Source organism: Phyllostomus discolor, chromosome 4, assembly GCF_004126475.2.
Source record: "Phyllostomus discolor isolate MPI-MPIP mPhyDis1 chromosome 4, mPhyDis1.pri.v3, whole genome shotgun sequence".
Classification (NCBI taxonomy): Eukaryota; Metazoa; Chordata; class Mammalia; order Chiroptera; family Phyllostomidae; genus Phyllostomus; species Phyllostomus discolor.
Window position 1 is genome coordinate 119,905,161 of NC_040906.2, and position 23,083 is coordinate 119,928,243.

The 23,083-nt window shown below is 39.2% G+C and overlaps 1 protein-coding gene across 2 annotated transcripts in view; it reads left to right on the plus strand.

Moving 5' to 3' along the window:
* The window catches only part of LOC114494981 (CD2 associated protein), a 158,717-nt gene that overhangs the window by 128,970 nt on the left and 6,664 nt on the right, over nt 1–23,083 (plus strand). The window contains exons 16-18 of one of the 2 annotated variants that reach the window (XM_036024199.1): nt 1,672–1,853; nt 9,317–9,380; nt 14,036–17,092. In XM_036024199.1, the coding sequence (XP_035880092.1) occupies nt 1,672–1,853; nt 9,317–9,380; nt 14,036–14,077 (288 nt within the window). In that variant the 3' untranslated portion in view covers nt 14,078–17,092. Of the gene's footprint in view, nt 1–1,671; nt 1,854–9,316; nt 9,381–14,035; nt 17,093–23,083 lie in introns of those variants that run through there. The other variant, XM_036024200.1, reaches the window with a different exon arrangement.

The window sequence follows — 23,083 nt, forward strand, 5'->3', positions numbered from 1 at the left end:
AGAAGATCTTGCATTACTTTAAATAATATTAAAATGTTACATGTGTTCTATTTTTTGTTTATCCCCACAGAAGGATATTTTTTTTATTATGCTTTTTTTTTTTTTTTTTTTTTTTTTTTTTTTTTAGAGAGAGAGATAGAGGGAGGGAGGGAGACAAACACCGATGTTAGAGACAAGCATCGATTGGTTGCTTCCCGTAGGCGTATGGACCAGGAATCACAGGTGCACAGACAGGGAATCAAACCTGCAACCTTTCATTTACAGGATGATGCTCCATTCAACTGAGCCACACCAGCCAGGGCCATGTTTTCTATTTTTTAAGGCATAGATCTATACATCTGTTTCATTTTCCCATTAAACATATATATTCATTAGGTCAGAAGCCATCACTTTTGTTTACTTTTTACCTAGCGTGATGTTTGGCACCATAATAAGCACTAAATACTACTGGAATGAATGACAGAGTACATGGATTCTTCCATCTGTTATATGGTGTTGACTCTTTTCTAAACTCTTGCCATTTTTTTCCAGGTACTGTAACCACAACTGACACTCGTATTTAAGAAGGTCATCTCTTTCTCAGATACATTCCAGGGCATTTTGGCTGCTATTTCTGTTTATTAGATATACTTAATCTGATTTTCTCAGATGTTAGCAGTCTATTAAAATTTTATTTGCTGTTTTTTTTATTGAACTAGTAAAAGGGTGTCAGACCATGTATTAATTTTAATGCCTTTTCATGCAGTTTATAATTACTTGTAAGTGAAGCTCTTTGGATAGTCTAAGTAATGACTTTAATATGGAAGATCAAAACAATACTATAATGGTGATACAGTATTCTCCCCTTTTCTGTGGTAGATCCATTCCCAGACCCCCAGTGGTACAGGAATATATATATATATTCCAATTTATATATATATGTGTGAATAATGGGGGTTTTTTAATACATACATACATACATACATAACTTTTTACTTAATGGGAAGCACTTTTTGGCATCTCTTTAGCATATCCAAATTGCCAGCATCACTACTCTTGTGCTTCAGGCCCATTCTTAAGTAAAATAAGGGTCACTTGAACACAAGCACTGTGATACCAGGACCAGTCAGTCTGATAACCAAGATGGCTAAGTGACTAATAGGCAAGTAGCATATACCCTGGAGAAAGGGATCATTCATATTCTGGACAAGGCAGAATGAGACAGCTTGAGGTTTCATCACACTTAAGAATGGCATGCAATTTAAAACATTAATTGTTATCTTTGGAGTTGTTTAGTTAATATTTTCAGACCACAGCTGACTGTAGGTAACTGAAAGTGTAGAAAGTGAAACCGTGGATATGGGTGGGGCTATATATTCTTACTTTTAAATATTCTACTGGACATACCATTCATAATGTAAATGTAATGGATTCTTCCTTTATGTTTTTTTTTTTTAATTTAAGAAAACAAAACTCTTGATGTTTCTCACAAAAATCCCTAGTGTTTGCAAATTCATTCTTTGGTTTGGTGGTTTTTCTAGTTGTGACCATCAGACTGTTTTTAGTATTTCCAAATTTATCATTTGGAATTTTGACATTTACTTATCTCTTTGCTATAAAAATCTTTTGAACTTAAATATAATATTAAGTCTGAATGCAAATAAAATCACAAATCTTTATTTTTGTTTTCAGCCATCTCTGTACCTTTCAACACCTTCAAGTCCTTCAAAACCAAATATAACTGCTTTCGTAACTCCAATAGAAATTAAAACTAAATCAGAAGCAGATGATGGGGGAAAAAATTCCCTGGATGAACTCAAAGCTGAGGTGATTGAACTCCTGTGCATTATAGAAGCACTGAAAAAGGATCATGGGTAAGTAAGTAGGCCTTCTTTGAATACTACTTGATACCTGTGTAAAGAAATCTTTCAAATCATAAGAACTAAAGATGTAATCTGCCACATTACTGGTGTCAACAAAAATGCTTTCAAAGAAATTTCTCTTAAATGTGCTTATCTCGCCCTGGCTGGCGTAGCTCAGTGGATTGAGCATGGGCTGGGAACCAAAGTGTTCCAGGTTCAATTTCCAGCCAGGGTACATGCCTGGGTTGCAGGCCATAACCCCCAGCAACCGCACATTGATGTTTCTCTCCCTCTCTCTCTCTTTCTCTCTCTCTCTCTTTCTCTCTCTCTCTCTCTCTCTCCCCCCTTTCCCTTCCTTCCCTCCCTAAAAATAAAATAAATCTTTAAAAAAAAAGAAAAGAAAAAAAAGAAAATCAACTATGTTTTAAAAAAAATGAGCTTATCTCCTTGTGGCAAAAAAACTTCACTTAAATACTTATTCAAGTGGCCCAGTTATAGAAAAGGTACAGACATTCCTATAATTTAAGGCTAGAAATTTTCTGGCCAAACACAGAAGTTAATTAGTCTTAATTTAAAAAAAAAAAAAAAAAAAAACACCCTGACCTATGTGGCTTAGTTGGTTGGGCAACATCCCACAAACCAAAGGTTTGATTCCATGTTAGGGCACGTGCCTGGGTTGCAGGTTTGGTCCCCAGGTTGGGGTGCATTCAAGAGGCAACTGATCAGTGTCGATGTTTCTCTCCCTCTTTCTCCCTCCCTTACCATCTCTCTAAAAATAAATGAATTTTTTTTTTAATTGTAAATTATTAAAACCATATTGTATATTGGATCTGGGATGTATCTCTCTATATATAGTTTATTTCTCAGAGGTCTTTGATAGATGTTTCTCCTAGGGGTCAAGCTGGATATTTGTAAAACAAGTGGGTTGGTATGGGGGGCTCTGCCCGCAGAGCCCCCCGTCCACCCTGGATGAGAATAAGTCTACCAAGACATGATCTACTTGGGGAGGAAAGGTGGCTGATCTCTCAAAGGAGAAGGGCCCTGAGCCTGTTCCTCAGTGGGCTTTTGTTGGGTTCAATTTGTACAGGAATACAGGTAAGGTTCATCAATCATTGTCAGGAAGTAATGATCAAACAATAGATAACATTGAAAGAACTATGAGGGCTTATTCTGAGTCAGGGTCTGTTAGCTAAAGGGCCATAAAACTTTGGGAAACAAACTCATTTCATGCTTGGACCCTTATCAGAAAATTGAGAGCATTCTTAACAAAGCAGGTTGCACAGGATTTCATGCATTTTTTCTTAGGCCTGATCACCCCAGGGAACTGCCTGTTCCTGCCCAGGGCTGCACCGCCCCCCAGCATTGCTTCAGGCTTAAATCAGGCAGGGGAAGTAAGGCAGCCAAGAGATTAGGAGACTTCTCGCAGGAATGAGGACTCCAGCTATGTCAAAGCTGAGGGGTGAGAGTCCATCACCCCCTTTTTCTATAGCCCCCCAAGTCCTTCACTGAAGGCCTCTTCATGACCATGCCTGTCTTAGGTCATCCCTCCCTTGAGGAACCCTACCAATTTGTTAGCTAACCAGTCATCGACCTGGGGCCAAGCAGGGTGAAGTAAAAGGGGGCAGATAAGCTTTGTCTCCTTAGTGGCTTACAGTCCCAAGGTCTCTTTGCTCAGCCTTAGCCATGGAGGGTTACAGCTTCTGAAACCAGGCAGGGCGGTTCCCAACAGGTTGGGATAGGTGATCTCTAAGACCCATCTGTTATATCTGAAAAACTTTTGACAATGGTATATGGTGATATATACCCTGAGTGAAAGTAAAGGACTTTTTTTTTGCAAAAGCTCAGCAGTTAAAATAAGTCAAAGATGAGCTAATTTAACTGAACTGAGGTTGAGGTTTCAGGTGTTCTTTTGTTTCTCACTGTCTCCTATAGCCTCTGCAAGTTATTTTATGAAATATGGAATCTGGTATAAAAGTTATTGCCAGAGACCATGTTACCTCAGAGATTAAATATGCCATTTCTTCCCCAATACTCAGTTGACATTGGATTCTTTATTAAAAAATATTAAGCTCAATATGATATACTTGTATTTTGCATAGCACTTTATAATAAACATTTCTTGGATATAAATAAATTTATCTTGAGTAATTACTTAATGTTTTCATGCATATATATATTTCATATATAGAGAGTAAGAATTTCTAATTTGATATAAGATGGCTCTTTCTTTTAGAGGGAAGGGAAGGAAGGGAGAAAGGGAGAGAAAGATCCATGTGCGAGAGATACATCTATTGGTTGCCTCTTGCACACCCTCAACTGGGGATCTGGCCTGCACCCTAGGCATGTGCCCTTATGGGGACTCAAACAGGCGACCTTTGAATTTGTGGGCCGCACTCAATCCCCTGAGCCACAACAACCAGGGCTGATGGCTTTGTCTTGAATCCTTTAGTTTATCTCTTCTGAGTCCAGCAAATTTTTTCAGATTCTACAATATGTATATTATTAATTGTAAGTTCATTCATTGAGGAAATCTTTACTGAGTACCCCCCAAGAACCCAAGACCTCTCCTGAAATTTAAACTAAAGAAGAGCATCAAAGGAGAATGGTGATATACAGAGAAATAGTGTACTGTGTACAGCTATACAAATAAATGAATTATGGCCCTGGCTGGTGTGACTCAGTTGGTAGAGCGTTATCCCATAACTGACAGGTTGTGGGTTTGACTGGCCAGGACGCATACATGGGTTGTAGGTTAAATCCCCAGTCTGGGCACACAAGGGAGGCAGCCAGTCCATGCTTCTCTCTCCCATCAGTGTTTCTCTTTCTCTCTTTCACCTCTCCCCCTTCCTCTTTCTCTAAAAGCAATGGGAAAAAGTATCTGGGTAAGGATAAAATAATGAAAAAGTAAATAAAGGAATTATGGCTACATGTGTCAACATGAATGAATCTAAAAAATGTTGGGGCAGGAAAAGTAAGTTAGAGATGTGCATACAGTATTATTTTATTTACATGAAGTTGAAAAGCTTAGACCAGCAAACACTGTTTCATGATATATTTATGTATGTGGTAGAATTAAAAAGAAGAAAAGAAACAATAATTACTGTAAAACTTTTCCTGTGAAGTAGAAAGGGAAGTGGAATTCAGGAGGGAGTGTCACTTTTGGGTATCAGGTACTGGTAACTCCTAAGCTGACTTGGAGTTCTTAGGTTTTGGCTTTGTTATTATATCTTTATAGCTTAGAAATACAGTCTTCAGTCATTCAGTATTAAAATCATAAATCCATAGAATAAGTCATTAAAAAAATTAGTAAGTTTGACATGGAAGATTGACAGAGTAATACATCAGTAACATCAGTAATCCATCTCTCCACTAGAAAAGTTACAGGACCAGATATGTAGTTTGATCCTGTTCTTGTAAAGAGCAACAGAATGAGTAACCTCTGGCTAAGATGGAGGCATAGGTTGATATACTTTGCCTTCTCACACAACCAAAAGAAGGACAGTAACAAATTTAAAAACAAAAAATATGCAGAACTCCCAGAAAAATCAAACTATATGGAAGTCTGACAACCAAGGAGTTAAAGAAGAAACATTTATCCAGACTGGTTGGATGGGTGGAGATGAGCATCCGGGATGGAAAGGACTTCTAGCAAGGCAGCAGTTGGAGTACTGAGAGAGGTGGCGGTTGGCAGACCAGGTAGTCCCACATTTGTGTGTGGATAAACTGAGGAATACCTGGGGATGAGAAAGACCACACAACCCGGGGTTCCAGCGTGGGAAAGTAAAGCCTTAAAACCTCAGGCAATAAAAACCTGTGGGGCTTGTGGTGCCAGGAGAAACTTCCAGCCTCACAGGAGAGTTTGTTGGAGAGACCCATGGGGTCCTAGAATGTACACAAACCCACCTACCCGGGAGTAGCACCAGAAGGGCCCAATTTGCTTATGGGTAATGGAGGAAGTGACTAAAAGCCAACTGAGAGCTTAACAGGCAGCATTATTCCCTCTCGGGCCCCTTCGCCCATATACAGCACCACAAAACAGCAACATGGGTGGCTCCACCCTGGTGAATACCTAGAGCTCTGCCCCTTATTACATCACAGGTATGCCAAGACAAAAAAAAAGAAAAAATACAACCCAAATGAAAGAACAGATCAAAGCACCAGAAAAAATACAACTAAGCAATAAAGAGATAGCCAGCCTATCAGATGCACGGTTCAAACGCTAGTAATCAGGATGCTCACAGAAATGGTTGAGTATGGTCATGAAAATAGAGGAAAAAGTGAAGGCTATGAAAAGTGAAATAAAAAAAAAATGTACAGGGAACCAACAGTGACAGGAAGGAAACCGAGACTCAAATCAACAGTTTGGACCTGTTGGAAAGAAGGAAGGAAGAAGTAAACATTCAACTGGAACAGAATGAAAAAATAAGAATCCAAAAAAAGGAGAGGCTTAGGAACCTCTGGGATAACTTTAGACGTTCCAACATCTGAATCATAGGGGTGCCAGAAGAAGAGGAGGAAGGCCAAGAAATTGAAAACTTACTTGAAAATATAATGAAGAACTTCCCCAGTCTGACAAAGGAAATAGACTTCCAAGAAGTCCAGGAAGCTCAGAGAATCCAAAAAAAGTTAGGCCCAAGGAAGCACGCATCAAAACACATCATAATTACACTACCCAAGGTTAAAGCACCAAGAGAAAAGGAGACAGTTAACCTACAAAGGAGTGCCCATAAGACTATCAGCTGATTTGTCAAAACAAACCTTGCAAGCAAGAAGGGGCTGAAAATAGATATTCAAAGTCATGAAAGGCAGAGACCTACATCCAAGTTACTTCGTTCAGCAAAGTTATCATTTAGAATGGAAGAGCAGATAAAGCGCTTCCCAGATAAGGTCAAGTTAAAGGAGTTCATCATCACCAAGCCCTTATTATATGAAACATTAAAGGGGACTTATCCAAGAAAAAGAAGATCAAAGACAAGAACAGTAAAATGTCAGCAAACTCACAACTGTCAACAACTGTACCTAAAAAATCAATAACAAACTAATCCAACAACTAGAACAGGAACACATTCACAGAAATGGAGATCATATGGAGGGTTATCACCGGGGAGAGGAATGATGAGATTGCGGGGAAAGGTACAGGGAATAAGAAGCATAATTGGTAGGTACAAAATAGACAGGGGGAGGTTAAGAATAGTATGGGAAATGGAGAAGCCAAAGAGCTGATATGTATGACCCATGGACATGAACTAAGGTGGGGGAATGATGGTGGGAGGGACATACAGGGCAGAAGGGAATAAAGGGGCGAAAAAAAATGCAACAACTGTAATAGCATAATCAATAAAATATATTTAAAAACTAAATTAAAAGGCTGGCTTGGAAGGAAATATAAGATGATGTGTTAGGGTGTTAACCCACTGTTTTCTCAGATTACCAGCCATCTGAATAAAGCACCCATAAAGATTTTTTTAAAAGTAAATAACAGAATGTTAACGTAAAAGCATTATATTTGTAAATATGTTTTCAAAAAGCAATAAAAAATGTGAAAGTGGTACTAAATTATTAGAACCAAAAGCAAATGCTTAGAATAATGAAACTATTTACAAGTCTAGATAAAAAGAGTGGGGTATTAAAAAAAATAAAGAGCAGGGTATATATTGTATTATATCATAATTAGGATTGAAATTAAATATATAATAAATTCAGAATAATATAATAATTGGACAGAGGAAGCATTATTTTATTTAGTGAAAACTATGGAACTAGGAAGTTAAATAGCTTAGAAGTATATTTATAACACAATAAAATAATCTCTAGATAAATTTGTGAAATATTTTAAAAATTATAATTACTAGAAAACAGTAGTAAATTTACTTACAATATAGTTTTCTAATCATTGAAACCACAGAAAGAATACATTTTATAATATATCATTTAAAACTATCATATATTTTTTCATGAGAGTTTTCACAAGTTTCTCAAGCTATTTCTGTAATACTCTTGAAGATAATTTTCTTGATATGTCAAGAGGCTGAAAATGTCCACATGCAGTCATGCTCTTTATAAAGTTCCTTTTCTTTCCATTTCCTTTGTTACCTCCCCAAAACCAACTAACCAAACAAAAAACATGGATATTTGAGTACCAAACAGCAGTCAACAGATATGAAAAGTTTAGTAGCATGGAAATGTCTTTGTGAAATATTCACAAATACTTTGTGAAAAGACACCTATGGAATATATACTGGGAGCTATGGAGGGGGGGAAAGGACTCTATAAAGAGATAGATGCAACCACAGAAAAATGAACACAAGTTAAAGGAGAGGGAATTATTGGCTGAAGTTATTTTATTGGTTTTGTTTGGGATTTTAATGTAACTTTAAAAAAAAATTTTTTATAGTCATCATGTGAGGACATTTTTTCATTGCTTCTAGAGAGAGAGGAAGGGAGAGAAAAAGGAAAAGAAAGGACACATCGATGGGAGAGAGAAGCATCAATTGGTTCCCTCCCATACGTGGCAGGACCAGGAATCGTATACTCCTAGACTGGGGCTTGAAACTGCAACCCTTTGGTTATGGGATGCCACTCCACCCAACTAAGCCACACCGGCCAGGGCTGTAACATTTAATTTTTAAAAAAAGAAAGAGAAATTTAAAGTCCAGGTTACCTTATTAAATAAAATATATTTTGCCTTCTATCGGGACTCTTTTTTTTAAGAAAGAGAAAAACATCAATTTGTTCTACTTTTATGCATTCATTTGGTCGAGTCTTATCTGTGCCATGACCAGGGATGAACCTGCAACCTTGGTGTATTATTGGATGATCCTCTAACTTGGCCGAGGGACATCTTGACATTTGTCTTAGCATATTGTTTAGGCTCTTAGAGTGTCCAGCCAAGGAAATGTATGATAACTGAATATGGGAAATTGCTTCTAAAAGCCAGTTATTATTTATCATGGGCTGTTCTGTATTCATTTAAAAAAATTATTTTAGCCCTGGCTGGCATAGCTCAGTGGATTGAGCATGGGCTGTGAACCAAAGTGTTGCAGGTTCGATTCTCAGTCAGGGCACATGCCTAGGTTGCAGGCCACAGCCCCCAGCAACCGCACATTGATGTTTCTCTCTCTCTCGCTCTCGCTCTCTCTCTCTCTCTCTCTCTCTCTCTCTCTCTCTTTCTTTCTGCCTCCCTTCCCTCTCTAAAAATAAATAAAAAATTAAAAATCTTTAAAAAATTCTAAAAAAAAACCCTTTAAAAAAATTTTTTTAAATCTCAAGTAGTTTTGCAATGGTTTTACTGAGTTTTAACTGTTATATTGAACCATTTCATTTAGAGATTTTGACATTTGTCTTAGTCAGAGTGACTCTTTCCTCTAACAAACTTCCCTGTATTCTGGGTTATCAGGCAACAGAGGGATTGTTAACATTAGTCAAATACATTGTTTAATTGAAAGCCTCAACAGTAATAAAGACTTTGTTTTTAGGAAAGAACTGGAACAACTACGAAAGGATTTGGAAGAAGAAAAGGCAAAGAGAATTAATCTAGAGGTAATTCATTTCTGCCAGCATTGAGATTGCAGTCAGCATAGAGTGGAGTGTTGTTTCCAGCCCAGCGGGGTGATGGTCCCACCACAAGTAATGCTGTCCTGCTTCAGCTGCAGTGCTCCCTGCTACCTGGTAGCCATTTAGTTGCTCCCTTGTTGACACTCTGTCCCATTCCATTCTGTGGTGGAGGACTTGTTTTTTGAGCGCTGCCTCTCATTGGCAATTCATGAGGCACATGAATAAACCAAACATGGTTCAGAGTCTAGTTGTAGATCTTTGCACTCAAACACTGCTTCTTCTTCAGCTATAGTTTTCTTTTCAGTTGATCTTTTTTCTTTTGCTGGGGAAAAAGCTGCTGGTGGTGGTAATGGAATGGTGATAGATTTGCTGACTTGAATTTCTCACTGAGGGCTTACTTGATAACTATGATGTCATCATCTTTACTCTGCTGGTGACTGACAGTTTCTTTTTTTAATCTCCCCTAACTTTTTTTCCATCCTCACTGACTTTGGTCTTCATTTGTAGTTATCTTCTACACATGTTACAGAAAGTGTATCCTGCCCTTTTTCAGAGACTTCCTTCTGTATTTACTTTATTCTCCTCCCTGTTTTTACCTTGCCTCATTACTTAGGCATTTCTTTTGTCAGCTCTGTGAAACAGAGAATGTGGACTTGCCATTAAAAAATTCGAGCTCCTCTTCTTATATTCATGACTTTCAGTTCTAAACCACGTGTCAGTTAGAGCTGACACTTTCTGTACATTATCTCATAGGACACACGTAACCACTTGTATGGATTATTCTTCCCATTTAAAGGGTGAGGAAACAAGTTTAGATTAAGTCACCAGCTCAGATGAAATTTTTAACAGAAGCAGCCAGACTTCAGAACCTTTACTCTTAGGGCTTAAGTTACACCGTTTGAACTTGAGGAAGTCACCTAATCTTACTCAGTTTTAGTTGTTGAGGTAATATATGTGAAGGTATATTTGCCCCTTGCAAAAAAAAAAAAAAAGTGTACATTAGCAATCTCTAATTCTTTACCTTTAATTCAGTCCCTAACTCCTGACATTTTCAGTTTACTGATGGCAACTCCAATGTCTCTGCAGTTTTGACAGCTTGTTACATTTTAACACTGCCACTCTTTCAAAGGTTTGCTCAGTTTTTGTAATCCTGCATTTGTCTCTCTTTAGCTTCTCCATCTCTTCCTGTTCTGTAACATAAATAAGGTGTTCCCTCGCACTGTCCTTGGTCCTCCTTTCTGTGCATTCCTGGCTTTGCTTCTCTGAGCCTGTGAATATTGTGATTTGCTCTAGTGTGTCTCCATGTAAATCTAATCCTTCCTTTCCCAGCATCTATCCTATGTTTCTAGCTATTGGTTTCCTGGATGTTCCAGTGTGAACATAGACTTAGCGTGAAATTTATCATCTTTCTTTCCTGCTCATCTGATTCTCTGTTTTTGTTGATGGTTTTGTTGCCCTTCTAGTCGTGCAAACATGGTACTTGTGTTCTTTTCTGATTCCATTCCCTTCCAGGCCTGTGAGTTTTTACACACTAATCTTTATCTTTTTATGTCTACTATTTCTGTCACTTTGTCTTGCTCTTTGTCTTCTGTTTAGCTTGCTGAAGCTTCATTTATATTTCAAAGTTATTTTTCCATACTCGGTACTTTCAAGAACTTTCTATTAATTGCTGAATAAAATTCAGACTTCCCAACTTGGTATATATACCTTTTATGTCCTGATCCTAGTTTATCTTTCTTTCCTCACTTGCTGATCCTCCATTGTTTCTTACAGTTAATCATTTGAACTTTTACTCCTGTTGTGTTTCCTGGATTTTCCTTTTGTCTCATCTTCTCCTGCCCAAGTTCTACAGATTCTCAAGGCCCAGCTCAATCACCTTAAGTTGGTACCAATCTTTTTCTGATTTAAAGTAATTTATCTTTTAACAAATTCATGTTCTTCAGTTTTATAAGAGATGAATAAGTAAAAATGTTTATCTTATCACTGTTATATTATGTGATAACGTACAGCCTATTCTCCTAGACTGTAAGACTGTTGAAGGCAGGATCTATGTCTCTTTCATCTTTGCCCATAACTTCTAACACAGTGGTAATAATTGGGCTGGCCAAAATGTTTTGTTTTGTTTTGTTTGTTTGTTTTTCATAAGATGGCTCTAGTAGTGCTTGGTTGTCTTTAACTTCATTTGAAACAATTTTGCTAGATTGTATTGTGGCAGCTCTCATATCAGCAGTGCATTTTTTAAAAAATTTATCAAAATTGGTGAATTTTGTGTAGCCATTTTAATAGTAAAGATGGAAGAAAATAAGCAACATTTTTGTCATATCATGCTTTATTATTTTAAGAAAGGTAAAAACATGCAACTGAAACACAAAAAGATTTGTACAGTGTATAGGGATTCACTGTGACTGATTGATTGTGTCCAAAGTGGTTTATGAAATTTCATGCTAGAGATTTCTCACTGGATGATGCTCCACAATTGGGTAGACCAGTTAAAATTGATAGTGAAGAAATTGAGACATTAATTGAGAATAAAGTTATACCATGTGGGAGATATCCAACATACTCAAAATATCCAAATCAGTAAAGGTATTGGTGAAAATGAAAAATGTGTCTTTTGTGGAAAAAAATAAACAGACTTTTTGGGCTTTCAATGTGGATATATATTAGATAGCTAGTAAATTTTTGTCAAATTGATAAATGTTAAAGGATACATGTTAAGGCCTTAAATTTCCAGTGTCTAACATAGTAGAAATTGAGAAATTAACTATTTCTTGACTTTTATTTTTTATAGTTTATACATACACATCTGTATTCATATGTGAAAATAAGGTAATAAGGAAAGAGGAGCTAACACAGTGCTGAATTTCAATATATGATGAGATTTGTCAAAAAATTATAAGAATCAAATGATTTTTTTTGAAGAATGTCATTTGATTCAATTTCTCCAGCCAAATCAGCTGTTAGCTTCTCACTGACTTGTATTGTAAATATTTGACCCTAAAGGGGAACATTTTGACTCTTGTATTTATAAAAGAACACTTATTCAGGCATTTTGTTTTAGATCATATGTTTAAAGAGAAATTATAGTTCCCAAAAATTAAAGTAGCACTTTGACGTGAAATTAACATTATATAATACTAAATTATACTTAAAATGATAAAAGGGACTAAAGATGAACAATGAACATAAAAGAGCTAGATGAGAAACTCCAGCAATTGCCAGCAATATAATTGCCTGATATCTAAATGTATGACAAATACCAGTCTATAAGTATTACCCAGTGTATATAGATTATTCTTTCCACTCCCTACTCCCTCTTCCACCTGTGTTTTTTCCTTGTTTTCTGTGTATCCTGTCTCATTAAAATTGGTACAGTTGGTTAATGTATCTTTTGAATAGAAACAATAAAAGCACATTAGGCTGACGACTGAGCAATTTTGTCTCTATCCAGTCTGAAGACTGAGATTTCTCTCAGTCCGATGCTGCTAAAATGTTTAACTTATCATATTAAGCAAAGAATAATATCAGGAAAGATCCTATAATTAAGAAACCGTTCTTGAAGAGTTAGAATTGCTTAGGAGATTGAGAGCATTTTGAATTACGCTTTTTCTGTGTGACAAAATGTTCATTGTTTTAATAATGAACTATTTGTTAGAAGTTAGCCATAGCGTGTGTTATTTGTATGCACTGTTGGGTACAGGGATGATGCTGTCAGAAGATGGTAAGGCCTAAATACTTCCACATGTTGACAAAGGTCAAAGATGTAAAAATATATCCTTGTGAAGAGAATATGAAAACTGGGATTTAGAGCCTTAGACCTTACCGATTCAAGTAATAGGCCGTTTGCTAGCGTGGAACCATTGACGTGATATTTAATCTGTTTGAACCTCAACTTAGTTATTTGTAATATGTCAAAATTACACAACTCTGTAGTTGTTGTGAAAACTTAATTTTCAAATTTTATTAAGTTTCTGAATTGTGAATTTCTGTTAATAGAAGGATACAGTCTACCTACAGGTCAAAATATTTCCAGTACATTGACTGAATTTTAAGTGTATTTCTGGGACTTAAAGAGAACTTAATCTAGAACCTACTATTTATAGATAAGGAAATTGAGACCAAGCAAGGTGAAGTGATTTGCCAACATCACATCAGTTGTAAGTGAAAATGCAGAACTACACTGGTCCTCTATGTATCTGTGTATGTGTGTATGTATGTGTGTATGTATGTATGTATGTATTTTCCTGCTCTGTACTTCACCTTTTATTTAGTTACAGGTTCATGCAATTCTGAATTTGGTTTCAAGGGTTCTCTTGTTCTTGTAGGGCTAATTTTCTTCCAGTTCTTCCAAATGTTCAAATGTGTTAACATTGTTTTGGCTCAGAAAACTGTACTTGTTTTTGTGGTTTTTGTGCCCTGCCATTTAGGAATTTGCATTATGACATTTTCTTCTGTTGAACTTTGTATTACACCATTGGAAATTTTCTATGCACACCATTGAAAATTGGGTTTTAGAATAGAAATCAGCATTTGGAGGGCTTGAAAGTATGACCAGATCTTAATGACTTAGGACGAAATAAAGAAACTTTACTAACATAAATATATCTTATCTGTTGCTCAATTTATGTTTTGTGTTTTAGGTAGAAATAGAGAAGCTGAAAAAAGCAGTCCTGTCTTCTTGAAGAGGCACAGACCCAGTATTTTCACTGATACAGGGACTCAGAACAACACTATGAATTTCAACTAACTTGTTACTTAAAATGCTGATGTTGTGATGAAGAAATACAAGTATTTGAACTATAATATCTATATAAAAGTAGGGGGAGGGTGAATTTTTTTATATATTTTGTTTTGCCAATATGAGGGGGAAAAGAGGCCTTATTTCTTATGTGCTGGGATTGCAAACTTCTTTTTTAGTTTGCTTGAAAATACTACTGAATCTGTATAAAAAGGAAAAAGTTCACAAGTTTTTTTATTGAAACTTGTAGTATTATTTTTAAAGAGATCTATACTATAAATATGGTGATATCTTTACAAATAATCTGTAAAATATACTATTTGAGAGAGACAAATTAGCTTTATAGTAACTATAGTCACTACTTTTCCCATACATTATACATAAGGGTTATAAACTTTATACATAAGGGATATATACTTTGTATGTATATATATATTTTTTTTTCTTTCACTTTTAGCTTGTTATCCAGGATTACACTGTTGTGCCTGTTTGTTTGCAGTGCTGTTTATATTCTGGGCAATGAAATAGGAGTTTCCTAGCTATATATACCAAATTACTCACCCGTGCATATAGTAAAGCTAATGAAATAATCAAAATAACTTCATCTGCCTTTGGAATATTTTATATGGCTTGCACTATAGGATCTATAAAAGGAATTTAGTTGAGGTGGATTGTTAAATATATTCAGGAAAATATGAGCTACATTTGAAATTCATTCGGTCTAAAGAACATTTAGTCAATTTAACCCTTAACTTATGCCTACAAACTATAGCACACACATAATATGCAAACACCAATCTAATTGCTGTGCTTTTCTGCTTCTTTTACAGGCTTATATATTACTCATTTCATGATCTTGTGGTTTAATTCTTTATGCCCCTCCCTCTGGTTTTTGATAGGTGAACAAAACTAAACTTCAGACTTTCAGAAGCTCAGTATGAGGTTTCATACTTTGACAAGTTATCTTTATGTAAATACTCAGGTTTTACAATGTTTAATTGATCTAATACCAAACAACGTGGTGGAGGTATTTTGGGATGTGATTTAGGAACCAGCTTTATAAAGAGTGTTAGTATGTCATAAAATTGTAGCTTATTTAAAACCAAATATAGTTGTCCATATTCAAAGTGCCTTTTCACAAAGTGGATGATTTAAGCATTTCTTCAGTCACTTATGGACAGTTGAACTTTGTTTTTTTCCTCACTCAATGATATGTTTATTGATATTTTAGAGAGAGAGGAAGGGAAATAAACAAACATGGACTGGCTGCCTCCTATATGCACCCCAACAGGGGATCAAACCCTCACCCTGTGTGTGTGCCCTGACTGGGGATGGAGCCTGCAGCCTTTTGGTGCATGGCATGATCTTCTGACCAAGTGAGCTGCCTGGACAGGGCAACAATTGGGCATTTTAAAGTGTTACATGTATAGCCTTAAAATGTCAGTTATATTAAAAGTAGAAATTTGATGTTTTATTTGCAAAAAAATTGAAATTTTAATATTTTTTATTGCAAATGACTTTCATATTTTGAGTACCCTCTATCATGCTTCCATTTTATGTTATTTTAAAGCACCAAACCAATATGTTTCCTTTACAATTTTGATACTACAATACTGAAACGTTGTTAAATGAAATTGTCAGATTTCAAATAAAATAACTGAAGTTGAAAATAATAGAAATTCCAGTACATAGTTACTTTGTTAGATTCTCAACTTAGTGAGGTGGGTTTTTTTCTAACAAGCCTGATTGTATTGAGTATGTATGCATATTCTAACTCCTTTAAAGTCCTTGGGCTTGTCTGATGAGGTCATTACTGAACACAATTGTTAACTCTTGTTCTAATTTTTTTTTACCCTAATGTTTCTCACCCCAGGACATGGTTATTGATTTTAGAGAGAGGGGAAGGGAGGGAGAGAAACACACACTGAGAGACAAACATTGGTCGGTTGCCTCACACATGCGCCCCAGTGGGGCTGAACTGACAACACAGGCATGTGCCCGGACTGGTAATCAAACCCGTAACTTTGAGCCACACCAGGCAGGGCCTAATGTTTTAAATGACTTGTCAATTGAATGATTTCTTCTTGTTAAATATGTTAGATCATATCTTTTCATGAAAGTCCTGAAGTATAAATATAAACAGTGTATCTTAGAAATCATCCTCCATCTTTCTGTCTGGGGAAATCTGTTAAGTGACTCCTCCTCCCCTAATAATGGGGTGGGGGAATTTCCAGCAGATTTCAGGCTGTTCTTAAAGTTTCGGCAGGTCGTTCTCTCACTAGCACATGAAATCAAGATGGTCATGGGTCCGGAAGTGCATTTAAAGTATTTGCTTATGAACTTCCTCAGTCAGAATAGAAAAGATATTTAAAAGTACTATTTTTCTGCCTTTGACCAAAAAGTGAAGAAAACCAAACAAACTTGTACAGGGAAAACTGATTACTTTAATCTAGCAATTTATCAGTATTTGTTCTTGATACGGAATTTTATTAATTCCTGTTCATAAAGTTTATAACAAAATAGTATAGAATAGCCTTTACTTGGAAGTTAAGTCATCATCATCATTGGCTGTGAAAGAATGAACATAAATGACAGATGAGAGGTGAATAAATAGCACAGAATCTGTCATTGCCAAATTGTTTGTAAATGTATTGTTTAAGTTTAATTTTCCTAATTGTATTTCGGTATTTGTGGTGTGTGTATGTTGGCGGGCGGAGGGGGGGGAGGGGGTGACCACAAAGCTTCTTTACAAAATTTAATTCTGAAATGTCTTCAGAAAATTTAGGTCTGAAGATAGGAAGAGGAAGTGGGACACAGGAGTAACAGATGGTTCTTTTGTACGTGGTTCTTACTGTGATCACAGAGAAAACCCAAGTGCTCTCCAGATTTGTCGCTGAACATATTTTTGCTTGCATTTAAACTTGAAATATATGAACAGAATGAGACAATCAGTTAAAACCAGAAATGTTATAAACTTAATGGCCTTATTTTACTATAGCAATAAAATGACCAAGTGCAATGACTTGATTTAATAAAATCATCTTTTAAAAGTTGCTGCTATGAATGTTTTTAGCCATAAAATTTTACCCTTGTTTTCTCCTGACTTTTCTTCAGTAATTACAGTGTAATGCAGTTGGTGTTGTGGTATGCTAACATTCCAGGGTGGGTGGGAAAAAATATATATAAAAACTCAAGAAACTCAAAATTCACTGACTTGTTTACAGGTGCTGTAAAAAAGCATGCTTCTGCTTCAAAAAGAAAGATAAATAATAAAGAATGCTATTGCCAGTTGTGTCAGTCTCTTTGGTTATTTTTCACTATCTTCATATGCTTATTGCAGAGTACAATGCAAATTATCTTGATTCTTTCAGTTTTGTAATAATGCAGATACTAAAATGAAACCGCTAAAAGTTCTAGACTTGTGTTGTTACAGAACAGACAGGGCAATTATTAGCCCACCCAGGGATGCCAAAAACTGTTACAGAACAAGAGGCCACACATACAGGGCCAAGGGGGTTACAATGATACACTGTTACCAAAAGGAACCCCCAGGTTCGTTATGTCCACCACCTTATAGGAAAGACGTCTCTCAATGCCAGAGATTTGTGAAAAGGAAGGAAAATGTTTATTTAATGCTATACAGACTTAAAGTAGTGACCTAATAATGTCTTCATTAAAAAATATCAAAGTCCTTTAGGATACCCAGAGACACCCACAGTGCTTCCTTCTCCCCTGCTCTATCTCAGGGTACCATAACTCTGGAAAAGAAGCAAACGTCCGTGTTTCAGGCCACTGGCACCATCAGCTGTGTCACCGTCCAGGCAAGATCTCCAATTCAAAGCCATGTGGAACCTTCTCATGGCATATTGTCAAGAGTTCTTTCACCCTTCTTCCAGGCAAAGTCTCTCCTGCTTCCCTGGCCACGTGACCAAAGGGAGCACTCTAAAGCTGCATGGTCCTCTTCTACCAAAGCTGCAGGGGCCTCCACTCTGGCCAAAACTACCTGGTTCTTCTCTCCACCAAAGCCAAGGGGAGAGGGAGTCACCACTCTGCCAAAGCTGAGTGGCAGTTCTCTGCTAAAGCCGTATGGTGGTTCCCCCTTCTAAAGCTGCAGGGGGTCCCCACTCTGGCAAAACCGAGTGGCTCTCTCACATGGCTGTGGGGGTTCCTACTCTGCCAGAAGCACGTGGTTCCTCAATGACTGCTGTGTCTAGGTTTAAATCCCCACACCAATCTTCTGTACCCTCATTTCCAACTCCTACAATCAGTTTCACTTGCCAGCGTTCCTGTATTCCAAGTTCACTGGGCTGCCATCAGGAGTCTGGGCAGGGGTGGCCTCCTGTCATGGAGCCAATGTTCCCCAAGCTCATGCAGGCGCTGTAACTCGGGGAACCTCCCCCCCAGTTACATCTTGTGGAGGGGAGTCCTTTCCATCCCCCTGGTTCAGAGCTTGGCCACAGCTATTTAACATATCAATGCAACCAGTTAAAGGCTATAGATATGTTAAGTGTGCCATGGATTAGCTGCAAAGCTGTGGCTGCACAAAGCAGCCCTGCGTGTTCCTGCTCCTTGTGTCCCTTCCCCCGACTCACACCTATGGGGGGAAGGGGTGAGGACTTCCTCATATTTCCTGCACACCTTGAGTTCTGGACCCAATTCCAAATCCCTATTTGGGGACCCCTCTTGGCTGCACCCTGTATCAGTGTGATTTTACTAAACATTTGTGAGTCTGTTTCTTTTCATTGGGAACTGCGAGATAGTATTTTCTGCATCACAGAAATATTGGGGGTATTTCAAAAAATTTATATAAAAAGTTCTTTATAGAGTATTTGGCATGGAGTAGATTTGTTTTCTTTAATGGCAGCTGCTCTTTTCCTCTTCCCAAAAGCATTTTGCAGTGATGGATATGGTTGAGAGAAAGAAAGGAGGCCTCCTACTTCCTTTCTTTGGGGGAGAGACCCCTGTTCATTCGTATTCACAATGGAGCTGCTACCATCTTACAGATTCTACCTCCCCCGGCCACCCAGTGTCTGGGAGCGTACTTTGCCCAAACTATGTTACTGACTTAGGGGCTGAAATCTTAAAAATTTGAAACAAAGAGCTGGTCTCAGCGTGGGAGTGCTCTGCAATTCTTCAGCCATCTGGGGAAAAAAGGTGACAGGAAAGAACCAACTTAAAGCATAAAGGGGTGGAACCAATCCACAAGGATTTTAAAACTGACCACAAGTCATTCCTGAGCCCCAAATACCCATCCATTGCTTGGTTTCTTAAGCATAAACAGACTCCTAACTTCTTGGGTTTCCGCACTTAGAACTGGAAGTGCTGGTAAATCCCAAAACAAGGGAAGATGTGAGGCCCGTGTACTGTTAGTGAAAATGTTTCACGTAATCTCAGCCCTGAAATACTACTGATCAAGAGCAGTTATGGGCAAAGAGCTCATTTCCAAATTTTGTATGTCCCTTGGGTGAATTCAGGTTAGACCCCCAGCAGTACAGGGACAACTAGTTAGTGCTGGCTCCCCTGTCCTGGGGCCAGTTCACAGGACTTCTCACTTGGGCACTCACCTGGACCTCTGGCAGTCAGGGCGTTACTAAGGATCCGCAGGGGTGTCCCTGAGAAAATAGCCCAGACCATTGTGTCCTGTGGTGGCCTCATTTCTTACTAAACTAAGAGGCAGCGGATTTTTTTTTTTAAGCCACGTACAATATCCCAGGCTTCCTAGAAAACCACTGTAAGACCTGAGTCAGAAAAGGAGTAAAACACCACTGTGAAACCCTTAAACCTTTAATAAAGTTCCTCTTGGGGTCGGGGTGGGGAGATCCATTGGTCTGCGGGGCTGGAAAGGGTGGCTGCTTTCGACAGGTGGAAGCGGCCTTCCAGCAAGCGCTTGGCGGGGTAGCGGTGCTGTGATGCTCTGGTACCTTCTGAGTGCGGCGGCCACTGTAGTCAAAAGGTGACCTTGAGGCCTGCATTTCTCTGTGCCACCCTGTGCTGTGCGCGGGGCTCCCACAGCTGCTGCGTGTCGGGCGCGTGCCTGCCACCGTTGGCCCCCGGCGGCCGCGCGCTGGCCGCCCCAGTTGCCGGACCGCTGCTGCCTCTCTGGCAGGCTAGCGGGGCAGCAGGCCGGGTGTGGCAGGTCGAAGAGCTAGGAAGAGTGTCGTGTGGGTGGCGGTGCTGGCCTGCTCTGGTTAAGTGCCCAGTGCCGGCGTCAACATTGTCAACACGGTGATCCTGGGCACCTTCCCTGTTCCCACTGACCCAGTCTCTGCGTCACATCCTGGAGCTCTGCTCGGGGCTCCCACGCCAGCTGCGCGCCTGGCCCGAGTCCAGCCTGTAGCCCACCGGGCCGTGGCTCAGGCGGGTTAGCAGGGGTGCAGGAGTGAGGGGGTAGCGCAGGTGCCGAGTGCTGAAGCGGCAGAGCAGGCGGCTATGGGGCGTCGGGGCTGTGCCTGCTCAGCTGAAGTGCTCAGCGTGCCCGCAACATTGTCGTCCCCGCTCCCTCCATCATCCACTCCCCAACCCCGGCGCCATGCAACACCACACCACACCACGCGAATTTCCTGAGTGGCCGACTGCAGTTTCGCAACTTATTCTTTAGCATGGTCTCTCCTTTTTTTTTTTTTTTTTTTTTTTTTAAGAGGTAGATTTCTAAGTCTGCTGTAAGCATAAGGGTTGATGTCACCACACAATGAAGGTGATACAGGAGTTGATGGTACAAAGCCAGCTCCAGAATTTCCCGAGGGACTGACTGCAGCTTCTGCAACTTATTCTTTAGCACTACCTGTCTTCCTTTCAGAAGTTTGATTTCTAAGTCTTTCTGTTGTAGTTGAAGTCCGTAAGCAGTAGTTTGGTGCTTCATTCGAAGCTGTGATTGTCATACTTCTCTTCTAAATCGGTAGAGTTTTATGTCTCATTCTCTGCTCTCAAAATTGCCTTGAGTGGCTTCAGTTTCCTTAGAGTCAAGTTGGTGTCTTTTCCTCTTTTTTGAATCATCTTTGATCATCAGCATCTCTTATGAAGTTAAGAGATGTGCCCTGTGCAGGAAGCCACACTGCCACCCACTTGCCCCAAGGGAATGGCCTTAGCCACAGCCAAGGTCACCAAACCAGGAGACCGTTGCTGCGGGTCACAGGACTGACCTGGTCCACCCTGTCCAAAGCGTCTAGAGCAGTCAGACAACCCCGCCAACTGTCCACCAATTGCTGTGTGGGCGGGGCTAATGATCACATCGTCAATGACCGGATGCTAGGCAAAGCCTGAGTTGGGGGGTGGCCATCCACACGGGGCACCCAGGAAGGAAGAAGCCTGGCCTGGGGCTGCCAAGGGGCTCTTCTTCAGGGGATCGTCCCCCGCGGGCCTCCCTGCTTCCTCTGTCTCAGAAAATCCACACTGCCTTTGACTTTCTTGTCACACAGCTCATGTTGTCCTGCAGCTTGTGGTTTCCATGCCACCGGTTTGTTTGTTTGTTTTTTAACATTTGAAGTTGAATTCACACAGTGACACACATCATCTTAAGACCACAAGTGGGCATATTTGGGCAAATGTCCATGCCTGTGCATCACGCCTACACTGGTAATCTTTCCGTTGCCGTTTATGATGCCTGCTCCTCCAGAGCTGGCATTGGCAAGAGTTGCCTCAGAGTCACCCTAGAGGATGGCCTTGCAAGGCCTGCTCTGATCACTGATCCAGGAGTTGATAAAGCAGGGAACACGTTTGTAGGTGACAGCAGATTGGACGATATGGTGGTTAGAACTGGGAAGGTTAGCAAGGACTAAGACCTGGGGCAGAATCAATAGGAACTAAAGGAGATGTTGGGTGTGGTTGGGTTTGGTTTGAGGAGGGAAGATATTTGAACACATATGAATGTTAATGGGATGATGCATCGCAGAGGGAGAAATGGATGAGGCAGAAAACAGGAATAAGGAATGCTGTCCTGAGGAAGTCTGAGGGGACAGAGCTACCAAGAAGGGGCAAATTTTGACAGAAAGACAGACACTTCCTTTAACTTGACACAAGGGAAGAAGAAGGTAGGAATGCATGCACGTGGATTTGTGGGTTTGTTGGTGAGAAGTGGATAGAGTTTACTTCTGATGGTTTCTACTTTCTCTGCGAAAGGTCAGGTGACCTTGATGATGTGAGGGGTGGGGAGGACTTTGAGCAAAGGTATATCATTAGTCATCCAGAGTCATGGGAAAATGAGCCTGCAGGTGAATCACAGCAGAACCGACCAACCAACTGCATGGCAGACTGTGGAATTCTGTATTCATTATTTTCAAGAGAAAAGACCCACGTTTTATATCAGTCCAATCTAAGACACACCTCTGAAAGTGGGATACATTCCAGTATTGTTCCAGTTTTTCAGTGTTGTTTCAGAGTTTAACTGTCAGCATTGTTTTTTCTCAGTGGTCCGTAAAATGATGGGCATCTTACAATGAGTGGCATCTTAGAGTCAGTGAAATATGGCTCAGCTGCCTGTGTGAAGATATGTAAAGCCTTCTGTCAGGGGTAGTTTTCAAAGACAAGATGAATAGATGGCAGCTTGACAGTAGCTGTCAATCACAAAGAGGCCTGTTTGAGGCCACTCGCATTTAATGTAATTCCAACCTCATTGTAGGCCCCGTCTCCTGAGATGATCAGCCCTGCATTACCAGCAGTGTTTCATCTAGAAACTTGGTCTACAAGGCCAGTCTCCAAAGTCTTTTGCCAGTTTAAGACTCTATCATAAAGTTTTCTTATAAGCCCAACTCTCATGAAACAATAGTTCAGAATTCCTTTATCAAGGCGTCTGATATTGGATGCTCAAAAGTTGTATCTTAAGTAGAGAGGTGGTCTTTGAAGAAAGGATCCAGACAGCATACATATCCATTCATAAAATATCATTTACCTACTATATTCCAAGCAAGGCAGCCTGTTAGGTTTGAGGGAAATAAAAATCCATAAAACCTGGGTC